The sequence below is a fragment of the Carcharodon carcharias genome, chromosome 6 (assembly GCF_017639515.1).
Source record: "Carcharodon carcharias isolate sCarCar2 chromosome 6, sCarCar2.pri, whole genome shotgun sequence".
NCBI classification, from domain to species: Eukaryota; Metazoa; Chordata; class Chondrichthyes; order Lamniformes; family Lamnidae; genus Carcharodon; species Carcharodon carcharias.
Window position 1 is genome coordinate 83,964,654 of NC_054472.1, and position 27,542 is coordinate 83,992,195.

General features: G+C 41.1%; 1 protein-coding gene across 1 annotated transcript; it reads left to right on the forward strand.

Moving 5' to 3' along the window:
- Positions 1 to 77: 77 nt before the first annotated feature.
- Positions 78 to 27,542, forward strand: tram1 (translocation associated membrane protein 1). The gene is made up of 11 exons (XM_041190171.1): positions 78 to 229; positions 5,781 to 5,844; positions 9,548 to 9,666; positions 9,747 to 9,863; positions 9,956 to 10,014; positions 13,220 to 13,304; positions 15,047 to 15,117; positions 15,553 to 15,657; positions 17,998 to 18,141; positions 23,833 to 23,993; positions 24,837 to 27,542. The coding sequence occupies exons 1-11, from the start codon at positions 110 to 112 to the stop codon at positions 24,908 to 24,910; spliced, it is 1,119 nt and encodes a 372-aa protein (XP_041046105.1). The 5' UTR covers positions 78 to 109; the 3' UTR covers positions 24,911 to 27,542.

Genomic DNA, 27,542 nt, shown 5'->3' on the forward strand with positions numbered 1-27,542 from the left:
GCCCTCCCTGCTCCAGGGGGGTGGGGTTAGCACGGCTCCTGTAGACGTGGTACCGGCTCGGGGGCCCATCGCTATTTGCCGAGTGTAGCTGAACTCGGAAGCCGCTGCCATGGGTCTGCGCAAGAAAAGCAAGAACCCGCCGGTGCTCAGCCACGAATTCATCATCCAGAACCACGCCGACATCGTGTCGTGTGTCGCCATGGTTTTCCTGCTCGGACTCATGTTCGAGGTGAGCGGGACCAGGGGAAACTGCGCTTGGGACGGGGATGAGTGGAATCGGGCCGGCTGTCCGGGCTCGGATTACGTGGCATTCGGCTCTGCTCAGTGTCCCCGGCGGACCGGAGCCGATTATTGGCAGAGCCGCCCTGCCCATGAGTCACTGCACTCTCGGCCGGGCGGCGGCGGCGGGGGGGGGCCGCAGCACACCGGGCCGACACCCCCCCCCCCCCCCCCACCAAGCACACCGGGCCGACACCCCCCCCCCCCCCCCCCCCACCAAGCACACCGGGCCGACACCCCCCCCTCCCCAAGCACACCGGGCCGACACCCCCCCCCTACAACCACACCGGGCCGATTTCCCCCCCCCCCCCAAGCACACCGGGCCGATTCCCCCCCCCCCCCCCCCAAGCACACCGGGCCGATTCCCACCCCCCCCCCCCCCCCCCCAAGCACACCGGGCCGATTCCCCCCCCCCCCAAGCACACCGGGCCGATCTCCTCCCCCCCAAGCACACCGGGCCGATCTCCTCCCCCCCAAGCACACCGGGCCGATCTCCTCCCCCCCAAGCACACCGGGCCGATCTCCTCCCCCCCAAGCACACCGGGCCGATCTCCTCCCCCCCAAGCACACCGGGCCGATCTCCTCCCCCCCAAGCACACCGGGCCGATCTCCTCCCCCCCAAGCACACCGGGCCGATCTCCTCCCCCCCAAGCACACCGGGCCGATCTCCTCCCCCCCAAGCACACCGGGCCGATCTCCTCCCCCACAAGCACACCGGGCCGATCTCCTCCCCCACAAGCACACCGGGCCGATCTCCTCCCCCACAAGCACACCGGGCCGATCCCCCCCCCCCCCCCCCCCGCACAACTACACCGGGCCGACCCAACTCTTCGCCCCCCAAGCACCCCGACCCAACCCAATTCTCCCGGACGACCCCGACCTGACCCCCCCCACCCCCGACGACCCCGACCCGACCCACCCACCCAACCCCCGACGACACCGACCTACACCGCCCCCCCCCCCGTCCGGCGACCACACTGCCTGCTGCATCCACGGGCTCTTGCCGCGGAGTGCTATGGGAGCTGTAGTGCCCTTGCGATGTCAGTGAATGGAGGCGGCGAGGCTGTGGACTATAGTACCCAGTGTGCCGTGCGCGATGGGAGAGGCGGGGGCTCTGCTCTTGTTCATTCTGGAGGAACAGCTTGGGCTGACGTGTACAATTCTGTGTTGTGTAGTTTCCCAGCTCTTTCTGCTTTATCTTTACCCATAGTTTCCAACATTAATATCTAGATATATGAATTATTGGATGTTCCTGTACTTGTTTTAAATACACGCAAAAGATATTAAAAAGATAATAACAGTGTCGGAAATAATGAGCAGCATCTATGGAGAGAGACCATAAGATATAGGAGCAAAGAGTAGGCCATTTGCCCTATCGAGTCTGCTCCGCCATGTAATGAGATCTAATCCTCAGTTCCATTTTCCTGCCTTTTCCCCAAAACACTTGATTCCCTTTCTGATTAAAAATCTGTCAATCTCAGTCTTGAATATACTTAACAATCCAGCCTCAACAGCCCTCTGCAGCAAAGAATTCCACAGATTCACTACCTTCTGAGAGAAGAAATTCCTCCTCATCTGTCTTAAATGGATTACCCCTTGGAGATTACGCCCTCTGATTCTAGACTCTCCCACAAGGGGAGACAACCTCTCAGCATCTACCCTGTCAAGCCCCTAAGAATCTTATATGTTTCATTAAGGTCACCTCCCGTTCTTCTAAAATGCAATAAGAACAGCCCCAACCTACTCAACCTCTCCTCATAAGAAATCCCTCCATACACGGGATCAACCGAGTGAAGCTTCTCTGGACTGCCACCAATGCCAGTATATCTTTCCTTAGATAAGGGAACCGAAACTGTTCACAATATTCTAGGTGTGGTCTAACTAGTATCTTGGATAGTTTTAGCAAAACTTCCCTATTTTTATACTCCATTCCCTTTGAAATAAGGGCCAACATTCCATTTGCCTTCCCTATTACCTGCCAAACTTATCTGCTAGCTTTTCGTGATTCATGCACGAGGACCCCCAAATCTCCCTGTGCAGCAGCTTTCTACAGTCTTTCTCCATTTAAGTAATATTCAGCTCCTCTATTCTTCCTGCCAAAGTGCATAATCTCACATTTTCCCACATTATGTTCCATCTGTCAAGTTCTGCCCACTCACTTAACCTATCTATATCCCTTTGTAGACTCTGTATCATCCTCACCATTTGCTATTTTTGTGTCATCTGCAAACTTGGCAATAGTACATTCGCTTCCCTCATCCAAGTAATTATTATATATTGTAAATAATTGTGGCCTCAGCACTGATCTCTTTGGCACTCCACTAGTTACAGGTTGACATCCTGAAAATGCCTCCCTTTTCCCAACTCTGTCTTCTATTAGTTAGCCAATCCTCTATCCATATTAATATATTACCCCTAACACCATGAGCGCTCAACTTTTTAAGTAGTCTTATGTGCGATGCCTTACCGAACGCCTTTTAGAAATCCAAATATATTAGTCCACTAGTTCCCCTTTATAAATCTTTCTTGTTACCTCCTCAAAGAATTCTGATAAATTTGTTAGGTATGATTTCCCCTTCATGAAGCCATGCTGACTCTGCTTGATTATATTATATTTTTCTAAATGCTCTGCTACTACGTCCTTATAGACGCTAACATTTTCCCAATGACAAATAAAGTTAACGTTTCAAGTCAAATATAAATCATCTTCAGAACTGGGTCAAAGGATAATACAACCTGATCCAAATGCAGAGTTAGATTATCGTTGTATTCACTTTAACTTGGCGTCTCTTTCACATGTTCCTCTTAGAGACGTTTGGAGACATCGTGCAGCTAATGCTGTTTTTGTCCTAAATGGCCTCACTGATGTAGGAAATTTGCTTCGTGTAGAATCACAGGGGCAGACCCTGTATCTTAACCACACTTGACATAAGAACAGAACATAACATAAATAGGAGGAGGAGTAGACCATACAGCCTGTGAAGGCTGCTCTGCCATTCAGTATAATTATGACTGATCTTCGACTTTAACTGTACTTTCCCGCCCACTCTCCATACTCCTTGATTCCCCGGAAAACCTCTCCTGTATATCCATATGTTTCTTAATTTCCTATAATTGTGCTTAAAATCAAATTGCACAACAGACTTGCCACACTGTGATTATACTCTCCGTGGAGGAGGCCCTGCTTGGCAAAAAGGTATAGTTATAAACTGTTTGCATTATAAGCAGTTTCCAACATAAATGTAGACATAGGAACCTATAATTTATTTAAAAAAAAAATAAGGGTAACATTTTTGGTTTTAAAATGGTACTGAAGTAATGTGTGTACCCTGGTTCAGTTATCCTCTGCTCTTTCAAGCTGCTTCGCCTGAAGAGTATATTTGACTCTTCATCTGAAAAACTAAGAGATGGCTTAAAGAACAAATATAAACATAATGTAAGTCACTTCTAAAAAAAATTTCATGAAGTAGGGTCAAGTTATTTGTCATCTTAAATTAAAGTTCATTTTTTAAAATCTCTCCATTCCTAAACCTTCATTGAATGTCTTTTCCTATTTTGTCATTACACTTGCTACTTTCCCAATTGTAGAATTTGTACACCACTGTTAAACACCTACCTGACTTGAGCTTCAAATCCATTGCCTGCCTCAGTTGCCCCATCAGAGATATGGAACCTTTCTTTTATTGCTTGAACTTGAGCTCAGCTTTCTGCACCAGTTTCAATCTGTCACCAGTGTGTGAACATTGGTGCATTAGTCATCCAGCAGCTCCTTGACCGCCCTAAAGCTTTTGACATGGAAGTCCACACATCATCCTCGAATACCAATCTTCACCCTTCCAACATTTCCTGGCTGCTTCTCGCCTTTCTCCAGTAAAAACTTATCTTTATAATCTTACAAATGGACTTTTTGGCAGTTCTTGTTGGCTGTCAGACTCCTTCCACTCATCTACACTATAGTTTGCACACCTATCACCCCCATTCTCACTAAAAATTTACTGGCTTCCCATATCTTAGAGAATTGATAATCCCTTCTGGGGGAAAAAAAAACCCCACAATCTATTTGTCCATTTCCAAATCTCCTTTTCTTGAACATGTGTCACCTCCCATACTCATCTTTCCCACAACGGTACATTTGCATCTCTTGATCTCAGTTTCCTGCCCCTGCCTCAGCATTGAAATTCTCCTATCAGTCACAATTGCCATCCTCTGTAAGCATGGTATATTCTCCCTCTTTGATTTCTGGAGTATTTGAGACATTTGTCCATACCACCCTGCTCTAACACAGTTCTTCCAATGTACAACTTAGTGGAACTGCCCCACTTAATTCTACTCTTACCTCTCCAATGTAGACAGGTCATCTCCAGTTAATGGCTTCTCTTCCTGCCTCATAAACCAATGATCTAGAGTCCCCTAAGAATCAACTCTCTTCCTTTTCTACAATACCATGCATTATCTACAATACCATGCGTTAGATGTGGAGTCAGCTGCATGGTGTTGACATCCCAGCTTTATCTCTTCACCACCAATCAATCTCTCCTCTGCCTCTTGTGTTATCTGACTATTTGACCAAATCAGTCTTGAAAAAGCTTCTCTGGACTGTTTACAGTTTCCTCCAACTAAACATTGGGAATTTTCAGTTCTTTTGACTAGCCATTGTCTAATGTTTCATCAGGCATATTTGCAACTCTAGCATCCTCTTTAACCCTGAGCTGAAATTCCAATTCTGTATTCTATATACGTTCTTCCTACATCCAGCTCCATAATATCTCCAACCTCTGCTCCTTCCTCAGCCTTTATGCCTGAAATTCTCATCCTTGCTTTTGTAAGCTCCACAATCAACTATTGCAATGTTTTCCTGCTGACTTCCACCTTCCAACTGAACATTCAAAATTCCAGTCCTACAACCCACCATACATCCCTACAGTCCTGTTATTTCACCATGGTGACCATTAATTCACTTGTGACTCTAAACCATACAGATTAACATTTGACTGTGAAGTCCAATTCTGACCTCATCCCTTGCCAAAACATGCACATGATCAGATGTGAACTGTGGATGTTATTTTTCCCTCCTAAATAAATTATTGCCTCAAGTGCTGCCCTTATCAGATCAAGATGAACAACTTTTAAAGTCCTTCCTTCCAGCACTGACTTAAGACTGATCAAAACATATTTTGTTCATACACCAGCATGTACATAAATTTGAAAAGAATAATACTGTTTTGCAGCTATTGTAGTGTATGTGGCCCATAATATTTTGACCGCTGCATTGTTGACTGGAATGTGTGGAAGACAAGGTTAAAACAGAGCTTGGGATGGTACCTTAGTTTTGTTCTCGAGTTCTTGGACTTGGTTCATAGCCATTGAAAAGGAGGTGGAGGTCAAGTGCTGTATTTTACATTCTATTTGGTGCTTGCAAATTGGGTAAGATTTCTAATGATTAAGATGTCATTTCTTATTTATGGTAGCTGAGCTGATATTTTAACTTTCCTGTTTTGCAGATGACCGCTAAGATAGCTGTTTCTTTTGTCACTCTTCAATATAATGTTACATTCACTGCAACAGGTATGTTTTCTCACCTTTTTAAGATTTCTCACAGCAATAACTTGCACTTGTATACTGCCTTTGATGTAATTAAATGTCCCAAGTTGCTTAACAGAAATGTTAACGAGCAAAATTTGACAGAGTTATGTCAGGAGATATTAGGACAACGGTAGGTTTTAAAGAGCATGTTAAAGGAGGAAAGCAACGTAAAGAGGTGGAAAGGTTGAGGGAGGATATTCCAGAGCTTTAGGGCCTTGGCAGCTGACGGTATGGCCGTCAATGGTAAAGCACTTAAAACCAAGAATGTGCAAAAGGCAAAAGTTAAGAGGGTGCAGAGATCGCGGAGGGTTGGAGGAGTTTACAGTGATAGGGAGGGGTGTTGCTAAGGAGGGACTTGCAAAGAAGAATGAGAATTTTAAAATTGAGGCATTGCTGGACTGGGAGCCAATGTACGTCAAGTGAGCACAGAGATAAAGACTGAATGGGTCTTGGTGCGATTCATGACACAGGCAGCAAAGTGTTGGAGGGTGCAAGGCTAGGAGAGTTGTGAAATAGCTGAGTTGAGAAGCAACAAAAAAGTTGAGGAGAAGAATTGCTAATGTGGGCCACTGGCCTTCATAGCAGAGTTGTACATTTTAATGATGGTGGTGTTTCCTTACCAGCTTTCTCCCTTTCCCATCCTCTCCTAAGTCTATTGCTTCCTTGTTGGCACATGGGCATTGGTTGCCCACACGTATTTTGTGCCTATGAAGATGGATGGTGAATGTTGGAAGGCTATTTGACTGAACAGAAGCAGTGATGTAAGTCAGCTGAGCTTTATCTGCCAACTGCATGTACATTTTCAGACAGGATTGGTAGCAATCAGGAGACTTGGTTGAGTTTTTTTTTCCTTTTCCTATGGGAACTTGGACCAACTTTGGTTTCTTTATTACTGCTGTAACTAAGATCGGCCAATTCATTGGGTTACTTTTTAAATGTTATGGTTCTCAAAGGTGCTAAGTTACCTAAAAGTGAGGCAAGTACTATTGCAAAATATCTCTAGACTTTGAGAATTAAATAAACATATTTTGAGGTAATTTTCTACTGAAATAAAGTTCCATTTTTATATTTTTCATTTAATGCATTTTCCATTCTTCCTCTTTCTGATCTGACACCAAAGCAAGAAAAAAAGGGTGGGATTGGTTATTGCACAGTATTGATATATAGATTTGTGTCCTCACCATACTGCAGTTAATTTGTTGTAGATTAGTGATTAATTATGAGTTTAATATTTGGGAGTCCTGGACTATTTGACTTGTTTTCTCTCCCTTTTCTATTTTGTCTTGAAGGCATTGGCTCTTTGCTGAGGTGCTGTCTGTGCTTCATTTGAGTGACATTTCTTCCTTTGTGAGCAGTTCTCCTGCTCCCTGTTCTAACGCCTTACAATTTTTAAGGGGAACAGAGAAGCGTGGAGTGTATGTACATAGGCTTTAAACATGGTGGGGCAAATTGGGAAACTGTTAAATATAGAATAGATAAGCAGGGAAGATATTTTAAACTTTTGAGTCACTGAGGCTGCAGATGGAGTATAGTGTCCAATCCTGGGTGCTATATTTTAGAAAGCCAGTCAAGGCCTTAGAGGGGGTGCAAAGGAGTTTCACCAGAATGGTCCCAGCATTGCAGGGTGGTGAAAGTAGAAAAACTGGGTTGTTCTCCTTAAGGCCAAGAAGCTGAAGAGGTGATTTAATAGGGACGTTCAAAATCGTGAAGGGTAAATGAGGAGAAATTGTTTCCGGAGGCAGAAGGATCCGTTACCATGTAATTGGCAAATAAACCAGGGGAGACGTGGAGTTTTTTTTTAATATAGTGAGTTATGATGATCTGGAATGCAATGCCTGAAATGGTGGTGAGAACAGATTCAATAATAACTTTCAGAAAGAAGAATTATGGAAAAAGTGCAGCAGGACTTAGTCCAGCAATCAAGAATATCAATTGGTGTGAGCTTGTGAGATTCAGAATGCAGGGTGTAGAGGGAGAGAGAGGGGAAACTCTGAAGATGACATCTGAGAGATTAACATGAAGTGGGGTAGAGATCAGCAGATGAGGGGAGAGATTGTGGCAGGTTTCCTTGAGAGGCCAGGGGAACTTACTTCTGCTCTGCCAGCCCACATCTGGTCGCTCTTGCTTCCCTTCAGCTGCCGGGTTTCCTGAGCCCTGGGAAACTAGATCCATAGCCATTACATTCAAATTGCTAAAAACTGAAGCAGACGTCCTCATTCATATATTATAATTACCAGCTGGCCTCTCCAGAGCACGTTACTTATCTGACCTAAAAACACAGCCCAGTTAAACTGGATGTCAGCACACTTGCAGCATCTTACGGTCGGGTTTCCATTTTTTAACAATTTAACCTCGACCCCCGACTCTGTCCCACTGACTACCACCTCCTTGGAGAGGTTAAAATCGCATCCATAATTCCTTTGACTTCAGCAGTTTCCTCCTTAATCTCCCTCAGGATCCGAGAATGTAGCTGGTTGACCTTGGTGCTTTGTCTTACTTTAGCCTAACTAAAGTAGCTAAAATTTTCTTTTTTGCCCATAATGTTATACCTCTTTCTCTCAATCATCTCAGCATTCTAACTCTCTCTTCTCCTTTAAGACACCCCTTAAAATCTATCTCTTCTGCCAAGCTTTTGGTAACCTGACCTAATATCTTTTTATGTGGCTCAGTGGCATAGTTTGTTTTATAATGCTCCTGCGAAGCAGCTTGGGATGTTTTATTACAGTAAATGTGCTATATAAATTTCCGCTGTTTTTAGCCTACCTTGTCCTGCACTTCATTATTTTTCTAATTCTCCTTTTGTTTTTTGTTTATTTTTATAATCCTTGTAAGCTTTCTTCAATTTTAATTCGTTTCTAACCTCTAACTTTATCCATGGCATCTTAAAACTGCTAGTTGTTTTAATTTAATGGAATATAATGTCCTTAATCCTATTCTTGCTCTGCAGTCCTGTATGCCAATTTCCCCTGCTACTTCACCTGAGCTAGCTTGCAGCTCATCTTTCTAAAATATACTAATCCAATCTAGAGTTCCAGTTTGTGTACTGATATCTTCCCTTTATAGTTGAATCTTAAACCAAAAAATATGCTGATCATTATTCTCAAGATACTCATTTATTTAGCTTATATAGCTAATCTATTTCATTACTGAGGGGTTCAGGAACACCTGCACTCTTAAAGCCCTACCAGTCCTGCCACCATCTGCAAATGATTCCATTACACTATTTCGAAGAAGAAGAGCATGGGAGTTACCCTCTGTGTTCTGGTCAATATTTATCCCTCAATCAACTTCACAAAAAAGTTGCATGGTCATTGCTGTTTGTTGGAGCTTGCTGTGTGAAAATTGGCTGCCACACTCCTTACATTATAGTAGTGACTACATTTTATACTACTTAATTTGTTGTAAAGTGCTTCAAGACATCTGGTGGCCATGAAAAGTGCTTATATGAATGCAAGTCTTTCTTTTCTTTCTGTTCCAATTGACAATTGAAAACCTCCCCAAAGATAATGTTGCTTTTCATCTCTCCTTGCCTGTAGATTTCCTTTTCCATTTCCTTCCACAATTTGCATGTATTAATTCCTAGAGACAATCACCTATAATAGACCTATTTGTGCTTTCATTTTATATATAAAATTTGAGTCTTGATTATCCTGATAAATCATGAATTCTTTGTTTAATTTCTTAGATGAAAAGACTGAACAATTTATTCTTTACCATTACGGCTTGAAAGATTTGGCCACAATTTTCTTTTACACGTTGGTTGCAATCATTCTCCATGCCATCTTACAAGAGTACGTGCTTGATGTGAGTATGGTTACATTTTTTCGAATCCCTAAAGTGATGCATTTCTCCACTCAAAAAATGACCACGAACTTTCTTTACAGAAAATCAACAGGCGAATGCACTTTTCAAAAACAAAGCATAGCAAATTCAATGAATCTGGACAACTCGGCGCCTTTTACCTGGTTTCTTTTGTCTGGGGAACGTGCATTCTATACTCTGTAAGTATAACATTTATTTTGTATGGTTATTAGTTTCACTAAATATAGTGCATTATCACATGGCCGAAATAAACACTTCCTTTATTTTATAGGAAAATTATGCAACAAATCCTACAAATTTATGGGAAAGCTATCCCCACACACTGATGCCGTGAGTACTTCTTTAATTCCTGAAAGTAAAAGAAACACAAATTGGAAAACATCAGTGCCATATTCAAACATGGGCCTTCCTAAAAATAAAAACAAAAAATGCTGGAAAAACTCAGGTCTGACAACATCTGTGGAGAGAAAGACAGAGTTAACGTTTTGAGTTCATATGACTCTTCTTCAGAGCTAAAGGGAAGTAGGAATGTGGTGAAATGTATACAGTTTAAGGGGGGTGGAATAGGTGAAGCTAGATAGAAGGCCAGCGATAGGTGGAGGCAAAGGAGAGATTGCGAAATATATCATAGAGATACCTTTTATCTTCCTAAAAATAGTTTCTTTTTGCTTTATTTTTATCCGTTTACCTTCCATATCTGAAGCACTGACATATACTGGTATATGAGGGGTGATGGTGCACTCTCAAAGATGTACTTGCAGGTAGTATGGCTCAAAGAATTGGGGCAGCAATGTTGTAATTTTTGTTCTGCCCTGTGTCCCCTGTAGAGCACAGCTCTGTGCTGAGAGTTCAGGACTATAGAATCATCCCTGTGGTTTATTGGGCACCAATCATATTCCTCTGCCTAGTTCTTTACATATGAGCTTACACAGTAACCATTTTAGCCTATTAAACATTGGAAGCACTACAGCCATGCTGGATTCCATGTTTATCTCATTTCTACACATGAATGCTTTTTAGTCGGAATAACTGGGTGGCAAGCAGGGGATCTTAGATAGCTTTCCTCTATCATTGACTGATAATTTTGCTGTGTTACGACAGGGGAGAAGAGATAAACTGAAACCCCTAACTCCCTTCCCGTTACTGCCCGTAATCAGTGTGGTTTTGGAGAGGAAGATAGATATGGCTTTTAGCTCCCAAAGTCTGTGGTCAATTTAGAAGTAACAGCAGCAAGCTTTCGTGGGTTTAAATAGAGGGTTATTTATTCATACGTTCAGCCCAAAAGTCTAAATGCCATGTCAGTCACTCCCACACACACACACACACACACACAAGAAAGGTACAGTTAAAGAAAATCAAAAGAATAGTTCGTAGTGTGTGTTGAGTTCATAGTAGAAGAATAGTCACTGCAGGCCCAATAAAGAAAGGAATCTTTTTCCACTATTGAGTTTAGTTCAGATGGGTTCAAATAGCTGCAATCAGACATCGGATTGTTGCAGGATTCCCTTGAAGAGATGAATGTTCGGTAGGTCATGAAGCTAGGCACTTGTGGTTTCTGTATAGCGGCTCAAATTTCTTTATAGATGGACTTGGGATTTTGGAATCCGCTTAGGAGGCTCTTTTAAGATGTATGGCCTCCAGGTCCTTAAAGGCCAATATGACACAGCCTTTTGTGGTACCTGCTGTCTCTTCCATGTTTTCTGCAGACTGCCCAGGTCTTTCTGGGTCTTTGGATAAAAACTCATTATTTCCAGCTGGCTTCAGTCATGAGCAAAACTGGTATTGTCCATTCAGAATATCTTAGCTGAAACCCATTGCTATACAATGGGGTAATGGATGATTTGTTCACACTTACTCAGGATTTCTGCCCAGCTCTCAGGATTAGGGTTCCAAGTCCGAGACAGGGGTCGGGATATTATAGTCCCACCAAAATCCATGCCGCATTTTATGGTCCTGCCCCTGCCAAAATGGGTCTGTAAAATTCTGCCCATGGAGTTTGGACTTGTGCTTTGGGTAAATCCCCAGATAACAGGGAGTGTAAATTACACAAAGTATTTGTCTTGATATACTCATTCCAGGGGGAGGCCCCACCCAGGGTGATGCAATTATTAACTTTCCAGAAGCTTCAGGTTGCCTGTGTTGAAGTTGCAAAGGCCACCCACCTGACCCTGGGTGGCCATCTTAATAGTTCATTAGTGTCCATTTTAAATAAAAGACAATTCCAGAAACTTCTATATGAATACTAGAGTCCATGTTTAACATGCTTTCACTGAGCATAACAGCTGGCACCTCAGTTGAGATAAGGTCATTTGGACCTGTATCAAATTAGGGACCTTCTGGTTTGTTTAATTGAGTTACACATTGTCCTTACCCACAAGATAAGGTCATTTGGACTTGTATCAAATCAGGGACCTTCTGGTTTGTTTAATTGAGTTACACATTGTCCTTACCCACTGTCCATTTAGGAGCCCATCTTTCTAAATTTTCACCATCAACATCCTGGGACTTATCATGGGGCCAGACTATTCCCCCCACCAACCTTTTCCAAAATGTTGATATTCCACACTGTGATTTTACTGTTCCCTACAATGTAATATTGTGCTGACACTCACTATCCAGACTGTTGCATTGAAAACTGTAACTTGGGTGATGCACTGGAGTTGACTGCCTTCAGAAGAGGATACAAGGAAAGGCCAAGCCAAATTCCAACTTGGGCATTGTGATAAACTTACTGGGCATGATGCCACATCTTTCATGTGATGTGAGATTATGGCTGTAACCCCAATTTTAATTGTAACATTTTCTGCTTAATTAAATTTGTATAAATCTTAGGACTGCAATGTTCAATGTGAGAAGCTCAAAACAATAACGACAATGAATAGAATGAAGATTAATTTCCAAAGTGTTACATTTTGCTGACCAGTCGCAACATTTGTACAAGAGGTGAGATATGATTAAAGGCAAAATACTGTAGATGCTGGAAATCTGAAATAAAACCAGAAAATGATGGAAAAACTCAATGTCTGGCAGCATCCATGGAGAGAGAAACAGCATTAATGTTTCGAGTCCGTATGACTCTTTATATAGGTGAAATATGATGCTGTGTATTTGATCACTCAGTTACTTAGCTAGAGCACCTTACAGCCATCCCAGGTAAAGAGTACTATCAATCATAATTATGTCATCCTGTCAGAATGAATGTAGGAAAGAGAAGTAATGTCTTCTCAAAATGAACAAAATTGTTATATTCTGCTATTAGCAGTAACCATTCAGAGCTGCAGCAAAATTTTATTTGATGATCGTGGATAATGTAGAATCCTTAGAATGCCTGAAATTCTATGTATAACCTATAGTAATGTTAAGGTTCTCAAAATATTGTACTGCTGATTTAGTAGTGTATGTCTTTAACTGTTTGTATTCCTGTTTTGTTTTGTGCATTTTTTGACTTTGGCATGGGACTATACAGCACATATTTTGTTCTAAATTGTCACATTCTCTTGTATATTTTTTGTAATAGCTTTTGTTGTCCTTTTAGATTTCAGGTGAAGTTTTTCTACATCGCACAGTTGGCATATTGGTTTCATGCCTTGCCAGAACTTTATTTTCAGAAAACCCGGAAGGTGAGCTTGAGGGCTTAAGAAGATGTTGTGCATATCTTTGTAGCAACAGGTGGGAGGCATGAGTGTTTTAACAATGAAAATTGAGTAAAGATAATAGGAGTGATTTTGCTCTCCCAGTGGAGGGTCCCTAGCAGCAAACATGATGGCAGATCCAATCCACACTAATGGCTAACAAAGCTCCATGATGGGCCATTGACAAATTACCTCCAATATCTAAGGCTTAGTTATTGGAAGTAGGCATAGATATTGGAGGTAGGTTATGTTATAGAAAGCAACTCTGAGTTTTTCCTTGTAGCTGAGAGAGCAAAGCCACTGCTTGGCATAGCTATATAGACAAGAAGCTTCTGGTTTAAGTTACCACTCTGTGTTTTTTGCAGCTAGGCAGCTGAAGTTAGTCTTAGAGCTTCTGAGCTAGGAAGAGGAACAAAAACCACCAGAGTTTAAACTCCTGATTTCAGTCAAATGATGGACCGGAAAGTGGGTACAAGTGTGTGTGATCATTGGATGAGGACATTGCCACACTTGTGTCTCAAATCATCTTTCCCCCACTGCCCCACCAACCCCTATCCTGCCTAGTCATTGAATAGCCTAACGTACAATGCCAAGGCTCTCGCCCATGGTGGAATTTAATGGGCATGGCAGTAGACCAGTCCACTGGCTGGAGAGGTATGGCCATTTCTGGGAGTCCCTCCAGGATTGTGACCAAATTAGGTAGTCTGTTGCCTGCCATCAGTTCCTGATTCCCTAGGGCAATTTCCTGCTGCAGTTTCTGGTGCTGTGCAGATGTCCCACCAAAGAAATGCTGGCCATCCAGGCTGACAGCTCCTCAGTACTGGCAGCACCACGAGGAGTGGTGGCCTGCTGCTGGCAGCCTGAGAATGAAGATTGTTACTGGAGTCCCCCCTAGACAAAGGTGAATGGAGTGGGAACCCTGGGCCGGTTGGAGACGCTTATGTGAAGGTGGGGGAAGGGCAGTGGTCCCTCCCTTGCCTTCAGTTGGGCACAGGTTGCCTGAGGAGGCAAGCCCCCACCCCCACCAGCCAAACAGTTCCACAGGCACCCACAAGGATTTACCTGGTGGTTTACCCACATGTCATGGCCCCAGGATGAATACAAGCAGCAGTGGAATGAGGCCCTTAACTGACCACTCACAGGCCTCAATTGGCCTCTGAGCAAGAAGGCTGTCCTTGATTCTGCACAACCTGGACTTAATGGGGGGGAGTTGGGAAGGTGATGTGGTCTCCACCCCATAACTTCCTGCCCGATTATAGCCTACTTCCAAGGAAGAGCATTAATTTCCACCCATACAGTGGTCAATTGGGAGAGATACCAGAGCATGATCAGTACATGTGGAGCCACACTCCAACAAAACAGTACTTTTCAGAAGAAAGGAGATTGGGTAAAGCAATTTCTAGTGTGTCTAATGAGTAAATGCTTTACAACACCTTGCGCAGATCCTTGCTCCCTTAAGAAGGAGCAGATTGGTTTCCTTGTGAATATTTGGAGAGGGCTTACTAACTGTTTGCAAGGTTTGTCATTTATATTTAAAAGAGCTAAATGGTTGGTGTACTAATGCTGTACTATGGCCTGATAAGTCAGAGGTTTAAGTTATTGATTACTAAATGTTACTAAAATAATGCTTTGCATTATGCATTCCAGTGAGATTGTTTGTTTGAATCAAAGACCTGTAAAATGAACATTCAAATTATACTCTGTGCTGTTAATTGTGTACCTTTTTTCAGGAGGATATTCCTCGGCAGCTTCTGTATACCAGTTTGTATGTTTTTCATATTGCTGGAGCTTATCTGCTAAAGTAAGTGGGGTTTTTTTGTTTTATTTATTTGTATTTCGCAAACCAGAGAGTAGACAAGCATCTTGCAAATAGTCTTCTATGAGCTTATGTACAGGAGTCAGATTTTTATCCATCCACATACTTTTTTTTAAAAAAAGGCCTTCATGTCTTGCCTTGCACAGCTGCTTCAATTAGGAATTCGGTATGCTGTAAATTGTAGCTGAATTTTTCCCTAATCTAGAGATGGAACACTCTAATACACTAGTAGTTATGTGTTTGGACAGCTTTCACTTGTGCATATTATAATTAGCTATTGAGAATCGGGCTCTTCAATGCTGATCTTTTAGCCTTTGCTCTGAATGGGGTAACTCCTCAGCAAAACTTGCAGATGCCATTGCCCTTTACCTGCTAATATGACAAAGAGTTTTGTGAATAATTTTACCTTTTTTTTTCTAGCCTGAACCGTTTTGGCCTAGTACTACTGGTGTTGCATTATTTTGTGGAACTTTTGTTTCATATTTCTCGCCTGTTTTACTTCAGTGATGAAAAGAATGAAAGGGGGTAAGTACATCTAGTATTTCCAATTGCTCAATGATTAGTGGATAGGTTGAGCAAACTGTTCTAAGTTTTGACCACTGAAAGCTTAATTATTCAATGTGATCCAAATACTCAAAATAAGACACCTTGAAGCTCTGTTCCTTTGATGAAAAGTTCATATACAAGTTAACCATTACTTGCTGAAATAAAATCAAAATACTGCAGATGCTGGAAATCTGAAATAAAAACAGAAAATGCTGGGAAAACTCAGCAGGTCTGGCAGCGTCTGTGGAGAGAGAAACAGAGTTAATGTTTTGATGGTAGTGTCTTTAACACTCCCTTTGTCTTGTGTCCATGACATCCTTGTCAATCTCTCCTGAACTCCCACTTATCTCTGACCTTCTATTTTGTTCCACCTGCTCCACCCACTCTTAAACAGTGTAATATCCATCATATTCTACTCTCTTTAGCTCTGAAGAAGGGTCATATGGTCTCAAAACGTTAACTCTGTTACTCTTTCCACAGGTTACTTGCTGAATCTTTATTGTTGGAAAATGCATTAGGTTGTGGAAAATCTCTGGCGTCTTCACTTGACACCTCTGAAAAATATTTGTGGGCCTTTGTTTGCTCCTGATTTCATCCTTTTTAGTGTGGTCACTTATATTGTGATATGGTTCCCAAGAGCATTGCTAGGTCCCCATTATTTTATCAAAATGGCCATTCTCAGGTGGTAGCAGAAACAGTGCATCTTGGGAGTATCACAGCCTAACCTAATCCAGTCACCACCGCATGTCAATACTTGATTGGCTGTACACATGAGTTTTGCTGCAGGGTTGACCAGACAGAGCTCCAGAATGAGAACCCCTGGATGATCTTATTTTTACTCTTGGTACAGAGACAATGAGACCGTTTGCAGCATCAACACAATCCAACCAGATATTTCCCTCACCTATAGAGAACACCTACAATATGACACAAAACAATTTGAGGTTAGTTTCATGAGACATCAACCCTTCTTGCAGTTGCTTCAGCTTTTACTCTTATTTTGCCACCTAATATACAACACCAAAACATTTAGTTAGCCAAGTACAAAGCAAAGAGCATGGTTGAGATTCAACTTAAACCAGCATTAGAATAGTCCACTGAAACAGGATAGGAGCAACATTAATTAGACTGTGTAAATAAGAGGCATTATTTTAAAGTTTAACAGATTTACTATTTGGTCCCTTTAGTTTGGAGATTAGGATTACATGCAGTCTGCAGCTGAATTATTTGCATTCTCTTCAAGAACTAATTGTAATATATTCATGAGAAAGGAAAAATTAAGGAAAACATATTTGGATGGATCTGTATTTGCGATACCCTTACACTCTACCTTTGTTGATATGGATTCATTGTACAACCAATTATCTGAGTTACAGAAAAATGATTTAAAGTGTAAATAGTGTGTTGCTTCATTTGTCATACTGACCACCACTTTGGTTTCTATAAATCATTGTTGGCAGACAAAGTCAATTTAATTCTAGAATGCCATATGGTTATTGATGTGTCACAAATTCAAATAATACAATTGTGTAATGACTTGTTCTGTGGCATCTCTACTGACCTACAGCTTACAAATATGCGTGCAAGGAGGATCGGATTCCTAATCATACAGATTTGAGTTTGTAACTCACCTACCTAAAAATAAAAATCACCCCACCTCAGAGAAAGAATTGAAAGCAATGGTTTAGTCCAGCAGCAGCTTCTTGCAATTTGCATTGATCATCTGTCCAGATTTCTGGAAGATCGTGGGTTCAAGCTCCACTCCAGAGTCTTAAGCACATAATTCACGCTGATACTTCAGTGCAGTACAGAGAGTGTTGCATTATCATGGGTACTGTTATGAGCGAACATTAGACCAAGTCTGTTCTGCCTAATGAATGAAAGAAAAGCAGGTGAATTCTGCCAGTGTCGTGGCCAATGTTTATTCCTCAACCAACATCATTAAACTGATGATCTGGTCTTTTATCTGGTTGCTTTTTGTGGGACCTTGCTGGGCTTTAAAAGCCTTCCATGTTTCCATATATTACAACAATAACTACACATTTTAAAAATACTTTGTTAATTATGAAACACATTAGAATGTCCTGAGCCCATGAACGGTGCTATATAAATAGAAATTATTTCTTTACCCTGAGCTGGAGGAGGAAACGTAATACAGAAGAGCAAAAATAATTTGGTGTTGCAGGTTCCTTCCTGAAGAGCAAGTTAAAATTCACTTGGCTTTTTAAATGAATTTTCCAGCCTTCTGACACTTGTTTTTCTCAGTTCTGTGTGTATTGAATGCAATATCTTCGATTTAATCTATCTTTCTAATTCTAGATTTACCCTTTGGGCCTTCTTGTTTGTAGTGGCACGTCTGCTTACTCTCTCTCTATCTGTCCTCACATTTGGATTTGGCCTTGCTGGAGCTCAAAATCAAAGCCTGGATTTAGCTTCAGGAAACTTTAACATACTGGCTGTAAGGTAAACATTTCACATCTATTAATGCTGAAAAATATATTGTTTCCTTGAATTTTTGTTCAGGATAGAAGAATAGGTGTTAAGGTCAATAATGACATGGCATTTTTGGATCATCTTTAAATACAGACACTGCAAAATTGATCTTTGTATATCTCAAATGGTATCTGTTTGATTTAATTGAACATTCAACATTCTATTTCAGTTGTTTCAGACCAAGGGAGATAAACAGAAAAGACAATCATGGTCCATCAGAGATAAAACATGTAAAATAAAACATCTTAATGGTAGAAAGTTGCCGCCTTATTCTTTTAATGCTACCAAGGGATTCTTTTCAGATACCCACAATTCACCTCTCAATTATTATTGTATACTTCTAACACAATGCTGAATTTTCTTTCCAGTTACATGGTGAAACTAGCATTGCTTGGGCAGATGGACATCTAAGCTCTTTTTGTATCCATCAAAAAGACCACTTGAAGCACATGCAGGAGTGTCACAATACCATTCAGCTGAAGGAAATAACATTACATGATATTCCATAGATCATGGTGAATAATTTGACCCAACATACAAGACGCCCCCATTTTGTTCAGTGCCAAAAAATCATGCTTAGTTTTATACTCTGCATGTAAGTTGAACACCCCCCTACTCCCAAACTTTTTTCTGCTAACAAATGTTGGACTTGCTTAAGGAGTCAACCTCAATTTTTCACCTTAGAAATGTATGTTTTACTCCCCTTATAAGTTGGTGTATGGGATCAAGCCAACCATATGGGCTGTGTTGCCAAGAAGATGCATGGGCGTTCAGAACACAACCACACAGAGAATACCATGCACAGCAAATTATGGATAGAAATGGGTCCTCTGGCAGAAAGGATGAAGTATAAAGCTGCTTTCAATCTCTAAGTAGCAGCATTTGCTAACTTGTCAAGTAACTGCTGCAGCAAAAGAATTTGGTGTTGGTGAAAAACTGCTAAGAGAATGGAAGAAGGAAGATTTTGTCCTGAAGAAGATGCCCAAAATCACCATGAGAACAGGGACCAGCTACTGGCCTGATCTTGAGAAGCATGTATTAGAATGGGTCCCCAAATTGTCGAAATGGCACATATAAGTGGGGCAAATCAAACCTCAAGTCCAGCCAAGATTTCAGAGCAATAGCTAGTTGGTGTAGCCACTTTATGGAATGAAAATCTTTAGTGTTCTGGCAAAAGACCAAGATTGCTCAGAACACCAAAAGATGTTCATGTCAAAATTACCAGTTTCCAGTGATTCTTCATCAGACAGCGGCAAAAACATCAGTATCCATTAAATCACATCAGCAAGGTGGATGAAACTCCCATAAATTTCGATATGCCTGCAACCTGTGCAGTGGGAAGGTTCAAAAGTGGGTTTATTGAAAACCACAGGATATGAGAGGACAAGATTGCCTTGCCAGCGATGCCCACATCCTGTGAAAGACTAAAGAAAAAATACTCATGGTGGTACCAGCCTGCATGGCCATAGGAACAAAATTTAAAGCCTATGGTAATTTTCAAATGTAAAATCAAGTTCCCTGCAGGAGGTTTTGTGCAGGTCCATGACAACGGTTGGATGGATGAGGGTGGAGTGAAGTTGTGGACCAATAATGTATAGAATAGGTATCCCAGTGGCCTCCTCGAAGAATGCAGCTTATTACTGTGGGACATATTTAGATCCTATATAACCAATGAGATCAAGAGGCGCCTGTGAAGAAATAACACCCACACTGCAGATAATGCAGTGGCCTAACGTCCATATTCAACCCTTGCCTCAACAAGCCATTCAAGGATCATAGTTGCACTGAATGGAATAGATGTATGGTTGCTGGAGGAAAAAACTGCATGGAGTAGAGATAGGCACACTGCCCCGTTTGATGTTTTGTGTAGTTTCATCATCAAATCGTGGGATACTATTTGTGCACTGTGTCATTAAATCCTTCAAAAAATGTGGAATACCCAGTTCCATGGATGGAGAGAAAGATGATTTGTTGTGGAGGGATGATTCTGAAACTGAGAAGTGCCAAATCTGATCCAGAATGCGAATGATGCCAGGGCCAAAGTGAATCATAATGTATTTGATGAACTCTTTGCATTTTTGGCCAAAGATGATTAGTTTGGTGGTTTTTGGGGGAGATGTTGGCATAGTGGTAAAGTCATTGGACCAGTAATCCAGAGGCCCAGCCTAATGCTCTGGGTACATTAATTCAAATCCCACCACAGCTGCTGGTGGAATTTAAATTCAGTTAATAAAATCTGAAATTAAAATCTAGTCTCAGTAATGGTGACCATGAAACTATCATCGATTGTCATAAAAACCCATCTGGTTCACCAATGCTCTTCAGGAAGGGAAATCTGCTGTCCTTGCCTAGCCGACATGTGACTCCAGATCCACAGCAATGTGGTTGACTCTTAACAGCCCTCTGAAAATAGCCTTGTGAGTCACTGAGCTCAAGGCCAATTCGGGATGGGCAGCAAATGCTTCTCATGCTGCGACAACTACAATCCCTTGAAAAAATAAATTTAAAAAAAAAAACATTTTGATTGTGGTTAGAGGTTTTGTATAATTAATTAATTCAATAAAACATATCTCATTGATTTGAGTTACTGGCAGTACATTTTTTTTCTCATTTCGAAATGGCAACTGGCTGCCCTACATTGGTGGTGCACATTTTATACTTTGAGTATAAGTCAACCCCTGTTTTGGAAGGATTTTTCAAGGCTTCAAAAGTGACTTTATGTGCTGCAATCTATGGTAATTTCTGTGTGTCTGTGGTGTCCAGCACTAAGGGCCTGTGGTGGGCATTTGCATCTACTTTCAGCAATGCAGTTAATGGCAATGAGAGAGAATTATATTGTATCAATTATAAAGTGTAATTTAACATGGAAGAATTTTTCAGTGTTAAGCTGGCTGCACTGCATCAAAAATGCTATCGTCCTCCATAGCTCCCTCGTGGCTTTATGGATAATTGCATTTTGTGTTGTGTTAAAAGCCATATGGTCAAAGGGGTCCTGGATTCATTTCTTGGCCTGTGCTGAACTAGCTGATCCTGGTCAGTGTGTATTTGGATTTTAAAGTTGGTTTCACCATCCCTTGGCTAAGGTGGTGATTCCTGTTTAGGATCCAGATCCCCCTGCTGCAAAATGTAAGTGTGGATGTTGGATGAGGACAGAATCAGGATTGAATTTTAATGTCCACCAATCAGGAATTGGTACAGCATTAATAACCAACCACTACTCCCTTGTTAAGCGCACACATGAAGAACCATGAGTTGCACAAGGTACTGAAGCGCTACCTGTGACTAACTGTAATTATAGCCAGTATTGGTACCTCTTAAAGATGCAGGGAGAAACAGATACAGAAAATCTTCACAAATAATACTCCCATGGTGAGCGCAAGAAATGTTGTGAGAGTACTTAATTAGTTTTGTATACGCCTGTGCTTAATCCAATACCTACATTTGCTAGTCCAGACAAGAGACTTTTTAGTTCCTTTACTTGATATATAGTTATGCTGACTCTTGGATCCACCTGCAGCCAACTTAGGAAGAGCGCATCTTCTGAATGAATTACATTTGCGATTCAGTAGATCCTACCAAACTGGGTCAGGTCCCTCAGGCCCACCTCATGCAGTGCGTCCACATTGCCAGCTGTCAGACTGGGTAGGGCTCTGCCCCACTTGGTCACTTACCCGTAGGCTTAGTGTTACACTTCAACAGGAATTTCTGTCACTTTATTTGCCACATTTGAGCATGCCGCTTCTTCCTCTCGCCCACTTTTGAACCTTGGCAAAGAGCGACATATTTCAAATCCATTTTAATCCTTTACAAATGCTGAAACAACACTTCACTTCAAATTTAAGGAAATGCGTGCACTTTAACTGCTAGCCAAATTTTGAACTTTCTCCTTTTAAGTTACCTGCCTATGCAAGGCCAGAGCTGTGTTAGGAGCTTATGCTAATTATTTTCAAATGAGCTGCTCTTGTAAAATTAGACACAGACCCCTACTATTCATTCTCAATGTAGATTTGTCAGTCTCCCAAAATGTGGACAAGTATGATGGCTGTGTCGGTGCCTTTTGTGAAATAAAGAAGGGTGCGTGAGAAATGAAACACTCCTCTCCATTAACTGTACCAGTTCCTGATTGGTGGTCATTTTTGCCATCCTTCCTATTGAATTATGGTAATATTTTAAATTTTGGGGAATCAAGAGTACAAGCCTGCTTCTCAATAGACAGTGCCACCAAACCACCCAACTGGTTTTATATTGGTTTAGAACTATTTTCGGGTATGCATCCCTCCATGTCCCATTGGTAACTGAACCAAGTGGTATAGTATTAAGCCAAGAAATCATCCACCATCCTGTCTTGAAAATCTGTTGCCATTCCTTCAGCATTGCTGAATGTCTTCAGATGCTTTTATAACACAGCACTGGGACATACATACGTACACCACAAGGATTGCAACAGTTCAGGATGGCAGCGCTCAACCACCACCTTGAACAATTGGGAATAGACAATAAATACTGTCCTTACCAGTGACACACGCTCTCCACGAGTTTGTTTTTTAAATTTTCAGTCTTTTGTCTATACCAAGTTAGCTGATCAGTTTGAGAACTACAATTGACATCAGTGGCTCTGGGCTAATAAGCAAGGTAAAAAAGCAACCAGAGTTCCTGTTCCTGGCTGGCGTGTACGTATACCATAGGGAGAATTTTCTCGCCATCGGGTAGACAGTATGGGAGTGGGCGTGTAGCCGATTGCTGCCCGTGATCGGCTGTGCGCCGCCATTTTCTGTGGGTGAGCCAATTAAGGCCCGCCCAGCGTGACGCGCACCCGGAAGCACTCAGTGCTCCCTGTGCGGGTGGGGGGAGGAGGGAAAGTCAGGGTCTGCACTCCTTCACACACGTGCACGCAAAGATTCGCAAGGGCCTGGCAATCTCCCTGAAGTACAGAGCTGCCTCAGGGAGATTACTTTGATAATGAAAAGTTGAATGAAATAATTTTTTTTTTAAATTTCACATGAGCTGGGACATGTCAATGAATGTTAATAAAAATTTTGATTAAACTTATAAACGCTTCATGAAAGCTCATCCTGCCCATCGATGAGGTTCCATGAAAAATGCGAAGGCCGCCTGGGCTCTTCCCCTGCCTGCCAACCTTAAGGTTGGACGGGCAGCCCAGACAAGTACCACAATTAGTTTTAATAATGGCCTTAATAGGCCTTTGACAGTTTGGCGGGCGCACAGCTGACTCCGCTGCATGCCCACCCAACTGAGGATCAGAATGACGCGCAGTGATATCGGAGCACACGCCAGACATCACCACATGTCATTTTATGCATCAGTGAGCGGGACCCACCAACCAGAAGAATCAGGCCCATGTGAAATTAGGATCAACTGTGATACCTTCTGCAGTGCAATTGGCTCAGGCATGAAGAGATAAGTACTGGGGAAAGTACTGGCTTACCTATTGAACTGTACCCCAGCAAGAACAGCAGTTTTTATGGGCAGGCAGGAAGAAAATTGAAATTATTTTAAAACTGAGTCACAGATTGTGTAAATGAATATACTAAGGCACATGTGTAAGACAGACTTTTGTCTTTTGTGAACAATATATGTGAAGCTAATAAAATTGAAGTTGAAGAAATTTAACCACAAATATAATTCTATTATTACTTCCAGAATAAGTGCCCTGGCTGCCATTTGCCTGACACAAGCATATATGATGTGGAAGTTCATTAATTTCCAACTTAAGAGGTGGAAAGAGCATGCACAAATTCAGGCTCTAAAAAAGAAAGCTACCATTACAAAGAGCAAAGCAGCTAAAAAAGGAGAAAATAAAGGTTCGTTTAATCATTTAAAACAATGCAAAAATGTCATTTGATTCCATACTGCAGTAATGCAGATCATGTTGTAATGTTCAATCTGTTGCAAGTTGAATTCAATTCTAACATGTTACAATGATTCTCTGACTGATAAAAATAGAAAGTGGTGTAAATTCATAGGTCCATAGGCATGCGGAAGGGAAAAAATAGATGAAAATTTCAGGTTGAACTCCTTTATCTATTATTTTTCTTACAGATAACGACCTGCAAATTTGCAGCATTTTGTTTTCATACCAGATTTGCACCATTTCTGTTTTTTTGTGTTTATTCTGCCCTATCTTTAGGCTATTCCTAGTTAGGCATCATATGTACTTCTGTGAGGAGCAATTGTATTCTCTCTCATTTGAAGAAATGCTAAAGGTTCTTGACTCTGGCTGCAAGTTTATTAGGAATAATATGCTATTTCTGAAATGTGTTCGAAGATCTCAAGTTTTTTCCTTGCATCTTAGTTTCTTATTTGAAGCATTGTAGTCCATAGCGGTGCTCCAGCTGGAGAGTAAACTAGCGATGTCTGATTGGCCGCCCATTATACACCTCAACCACTTCTCATTTAAGTTGACTTACATCTGATACTGCCAGTTTGTCGCCACTGAAGCTGAAAGTCCTGCCCTGTATGGTTTAGCCTGTATTTTATTACCACTTCATCTGCTTTTATATTGGTTCCGATTTTTGTCTGTATTCCCCATTGTACAGACTGGTTTCAGTCCAGAACTGTAATTGATTGAAATTGTAAATATCATATTTCAATCCCAGGTCTCCCACAGGAAAAAAACAATTGTAACTGGTCTTCCTGTTTTACAGCTAATGGAGTAAATGGGACCGTCACTTCTGAAGATAGAGATTCTCCTCGTGCAAGAAAAGTCAAATCGTCTTGAAAGTTATACTACATCGGTACATAAATTGCCAATTTCATGATTTGTTTCTGCTTTGACAATTTCCCCTCAAACATTATTTATTTGCTGCAGCAAGCAACATTTACTTCTAAGTACTTGTGTAATGCTGTGCATTCAAAAGCCAATAAAGCTAAAGGGAAAGAAAAGCGGAGGGTGGGAGGTTACTCATTATTCAAATAATTCCCCTGTTTTATAGAAGGAAAATAATAGCTTGAACAGATGCTTTATTTTTGACATTTTAGTAAGATCTTGCCTCCCAGAGCAACACCATTAGAAAATATGGAGGGAAGCAACTTAAAGCTGATCTGAGATCAGGTTTAGAGCTGCTATCCTCGAGAAACCACACTATAGCTAGAGTCCAGGTTTCTCAATCCATAGTGTTGTTTCTCAAGTTTGGACAGCTCTGTTGTGACTCGTCAGAGAACCACAAATCCCTGATTTTTTTTTTAACTGAACCACTTCAGGAGACGCAGTGTGATGTCTTTGAGCATGGAGGACTGCAATTAAGGATCTCTGTGCTAGTAAGAAACATGTTTGTGCTAACGTGTCAAAAAAAAACTTCTGCTATAACTTTTTAAAAACTTACATGGATGATTCAGTGATCTGGTTCTCCCTGTACAGCGTGGCACTTGCATGGGCACATCTACAGACATTGCAGGGGGGCCTGCATTTGCTATGATCTGCCCACTGGAAGTGCCAGCAACTGGTCTGGCAGGAGGTGGTGGGTGCCGCATGCCAATAAAATAGTAAGAAAAATTTTGCCAACATCATGTAAAACTGTGATGGGCTGCAGAGAAAGAATTCAGGCAGACACAATATGAAAAATAGAATGATTTTTAACATTATGCTTGTTTTCACCTGTGGTGTGTGTCAAGTTATATTTTGGAAACCATTCCCGCCTGTAAGAAGGGTTGTTTTGCCAATTGCAAGCTTGATTATATTAGAAGTCAGAAACTCATCACCTAAATTCTAATTTCAAATGCTATAAGTTGTCAAGTTCTATAAGAGTCTCTAATTATTGTTCATTGTTGGTACTGATACTTATGGGAAATGATTTTGAAAGTGAAATTATCGAAAAGGAGATATGTATATTTTCAAAGCTAAATAAATTGGATTAAAATAAATGCAAGTTCTTATGACAGGCTACTAATAGATTAATTTTCTATGCCTTAATTTGTCGTAATTGGAACAGCAGTATTCTTCTCCATTAATCTACTTGACTATTTTCAATCAGTTTTATAACTTCAAAGCCAAACTCTATGTTCTCAGGTTAATTTTGAACAGGAGCAGTCTGTGAAGAGACCACTGCAATAAAGTTTTTCTTTTAAAATGCAACAGTTACATTGCAGTAGAGCTTCATGGAGAAAAGAAATATGCTTTTTTTATTTTTTTACTCTAATAAAAGACACAAAAAGGGCTGCCAAATTTTAATAGCAGTTTTATAAAACTTAAACTAGGCCTTAGTGTGGCAAAATGGCTGATGTGATAGATAATTATGTGACTGTTATTATGGGGACAATTATTGTACAACAATCTTTACTTAGGGAATTGTTGATTTCAAAAGAAGTTTATTAATTTTATAAAACAATTTAGATAAATGAAAATTTCATATACGAAGATCTTTGTTACCTTAAACTTAAAGTCATTCCTAGGTTGCTAACGAATGATGGAGCCTTGTTACAATACATTTTCTTTTTGTAAATTAAGGAATGTTCCTGGATGAAGCACTTCAAATACTTTTCTCCTGGAAAATACAGTCCTGAATATTATTTGGAATATAACTTAATTTTTTGTATGCGGATGAAGGGCTAGAAGTAGAGGATAAGCTGCAGATTGTTCTTTTTGCTGCAATGCAGCCTCAAACCCAAGAAGGTGACCACTCTCTGCTGCAAAGGTCACTGGGACTAGGTGGCACAATGGGGTCTGTCTCTTCGCTTCTGAGTTGAACAGAGTAATGAGGTGAAGGCCTCTGTCTCTGGCTGTGGTTCCTGAATGATATGAATTTGGGTAGCTGTAACTCAGTTAATGACCCAAAGCACAAAAACCATCCACAATTTTCATTAAAGTGACAGTCTCAGGGTGGCCAAGGAGTGGTTGGGAGTTGGGATGAGTCATGTCGTCAAGAGTAGAAACAGAGTAAAAGCAGCTTCCTATTGTGCCTGACCACTAAACCTGACCTGGGATTGATTGTTGCTGAGTGTTTGAAGTGGAAAAGTATTTTCTTCACAAGTACTATCCTTCCTCACATCAGTGAGCACACCAGTTCATCTTGCTGCCAAAATATACTTGTAAACAATAAGTCCAATGCTGTAATTTTGAATGGAACATCCAGGGATTATTTCTTTAACTTCAAGTTTGCTTAGTACAGATTATTATTTTAGACACTTAAAGTTGCTGGAAAAATGTAATCTTTTGACTAGCATCTGTTGTGAGTACATTAAGATGCGGTACATTTTACAGAACTAAGATCAAGGTTCTGATTATAATACAGGAGACATGGTTTTATTAAAAAGTGTATTGTCTAAAAATTGTAATTTCAGTTCTGAAAGAGCAGCCTGGTTTCCTGTAACTGCAGTTATTGCAGAGCAAACGCGAAGTAAAACTGTCCATCCTA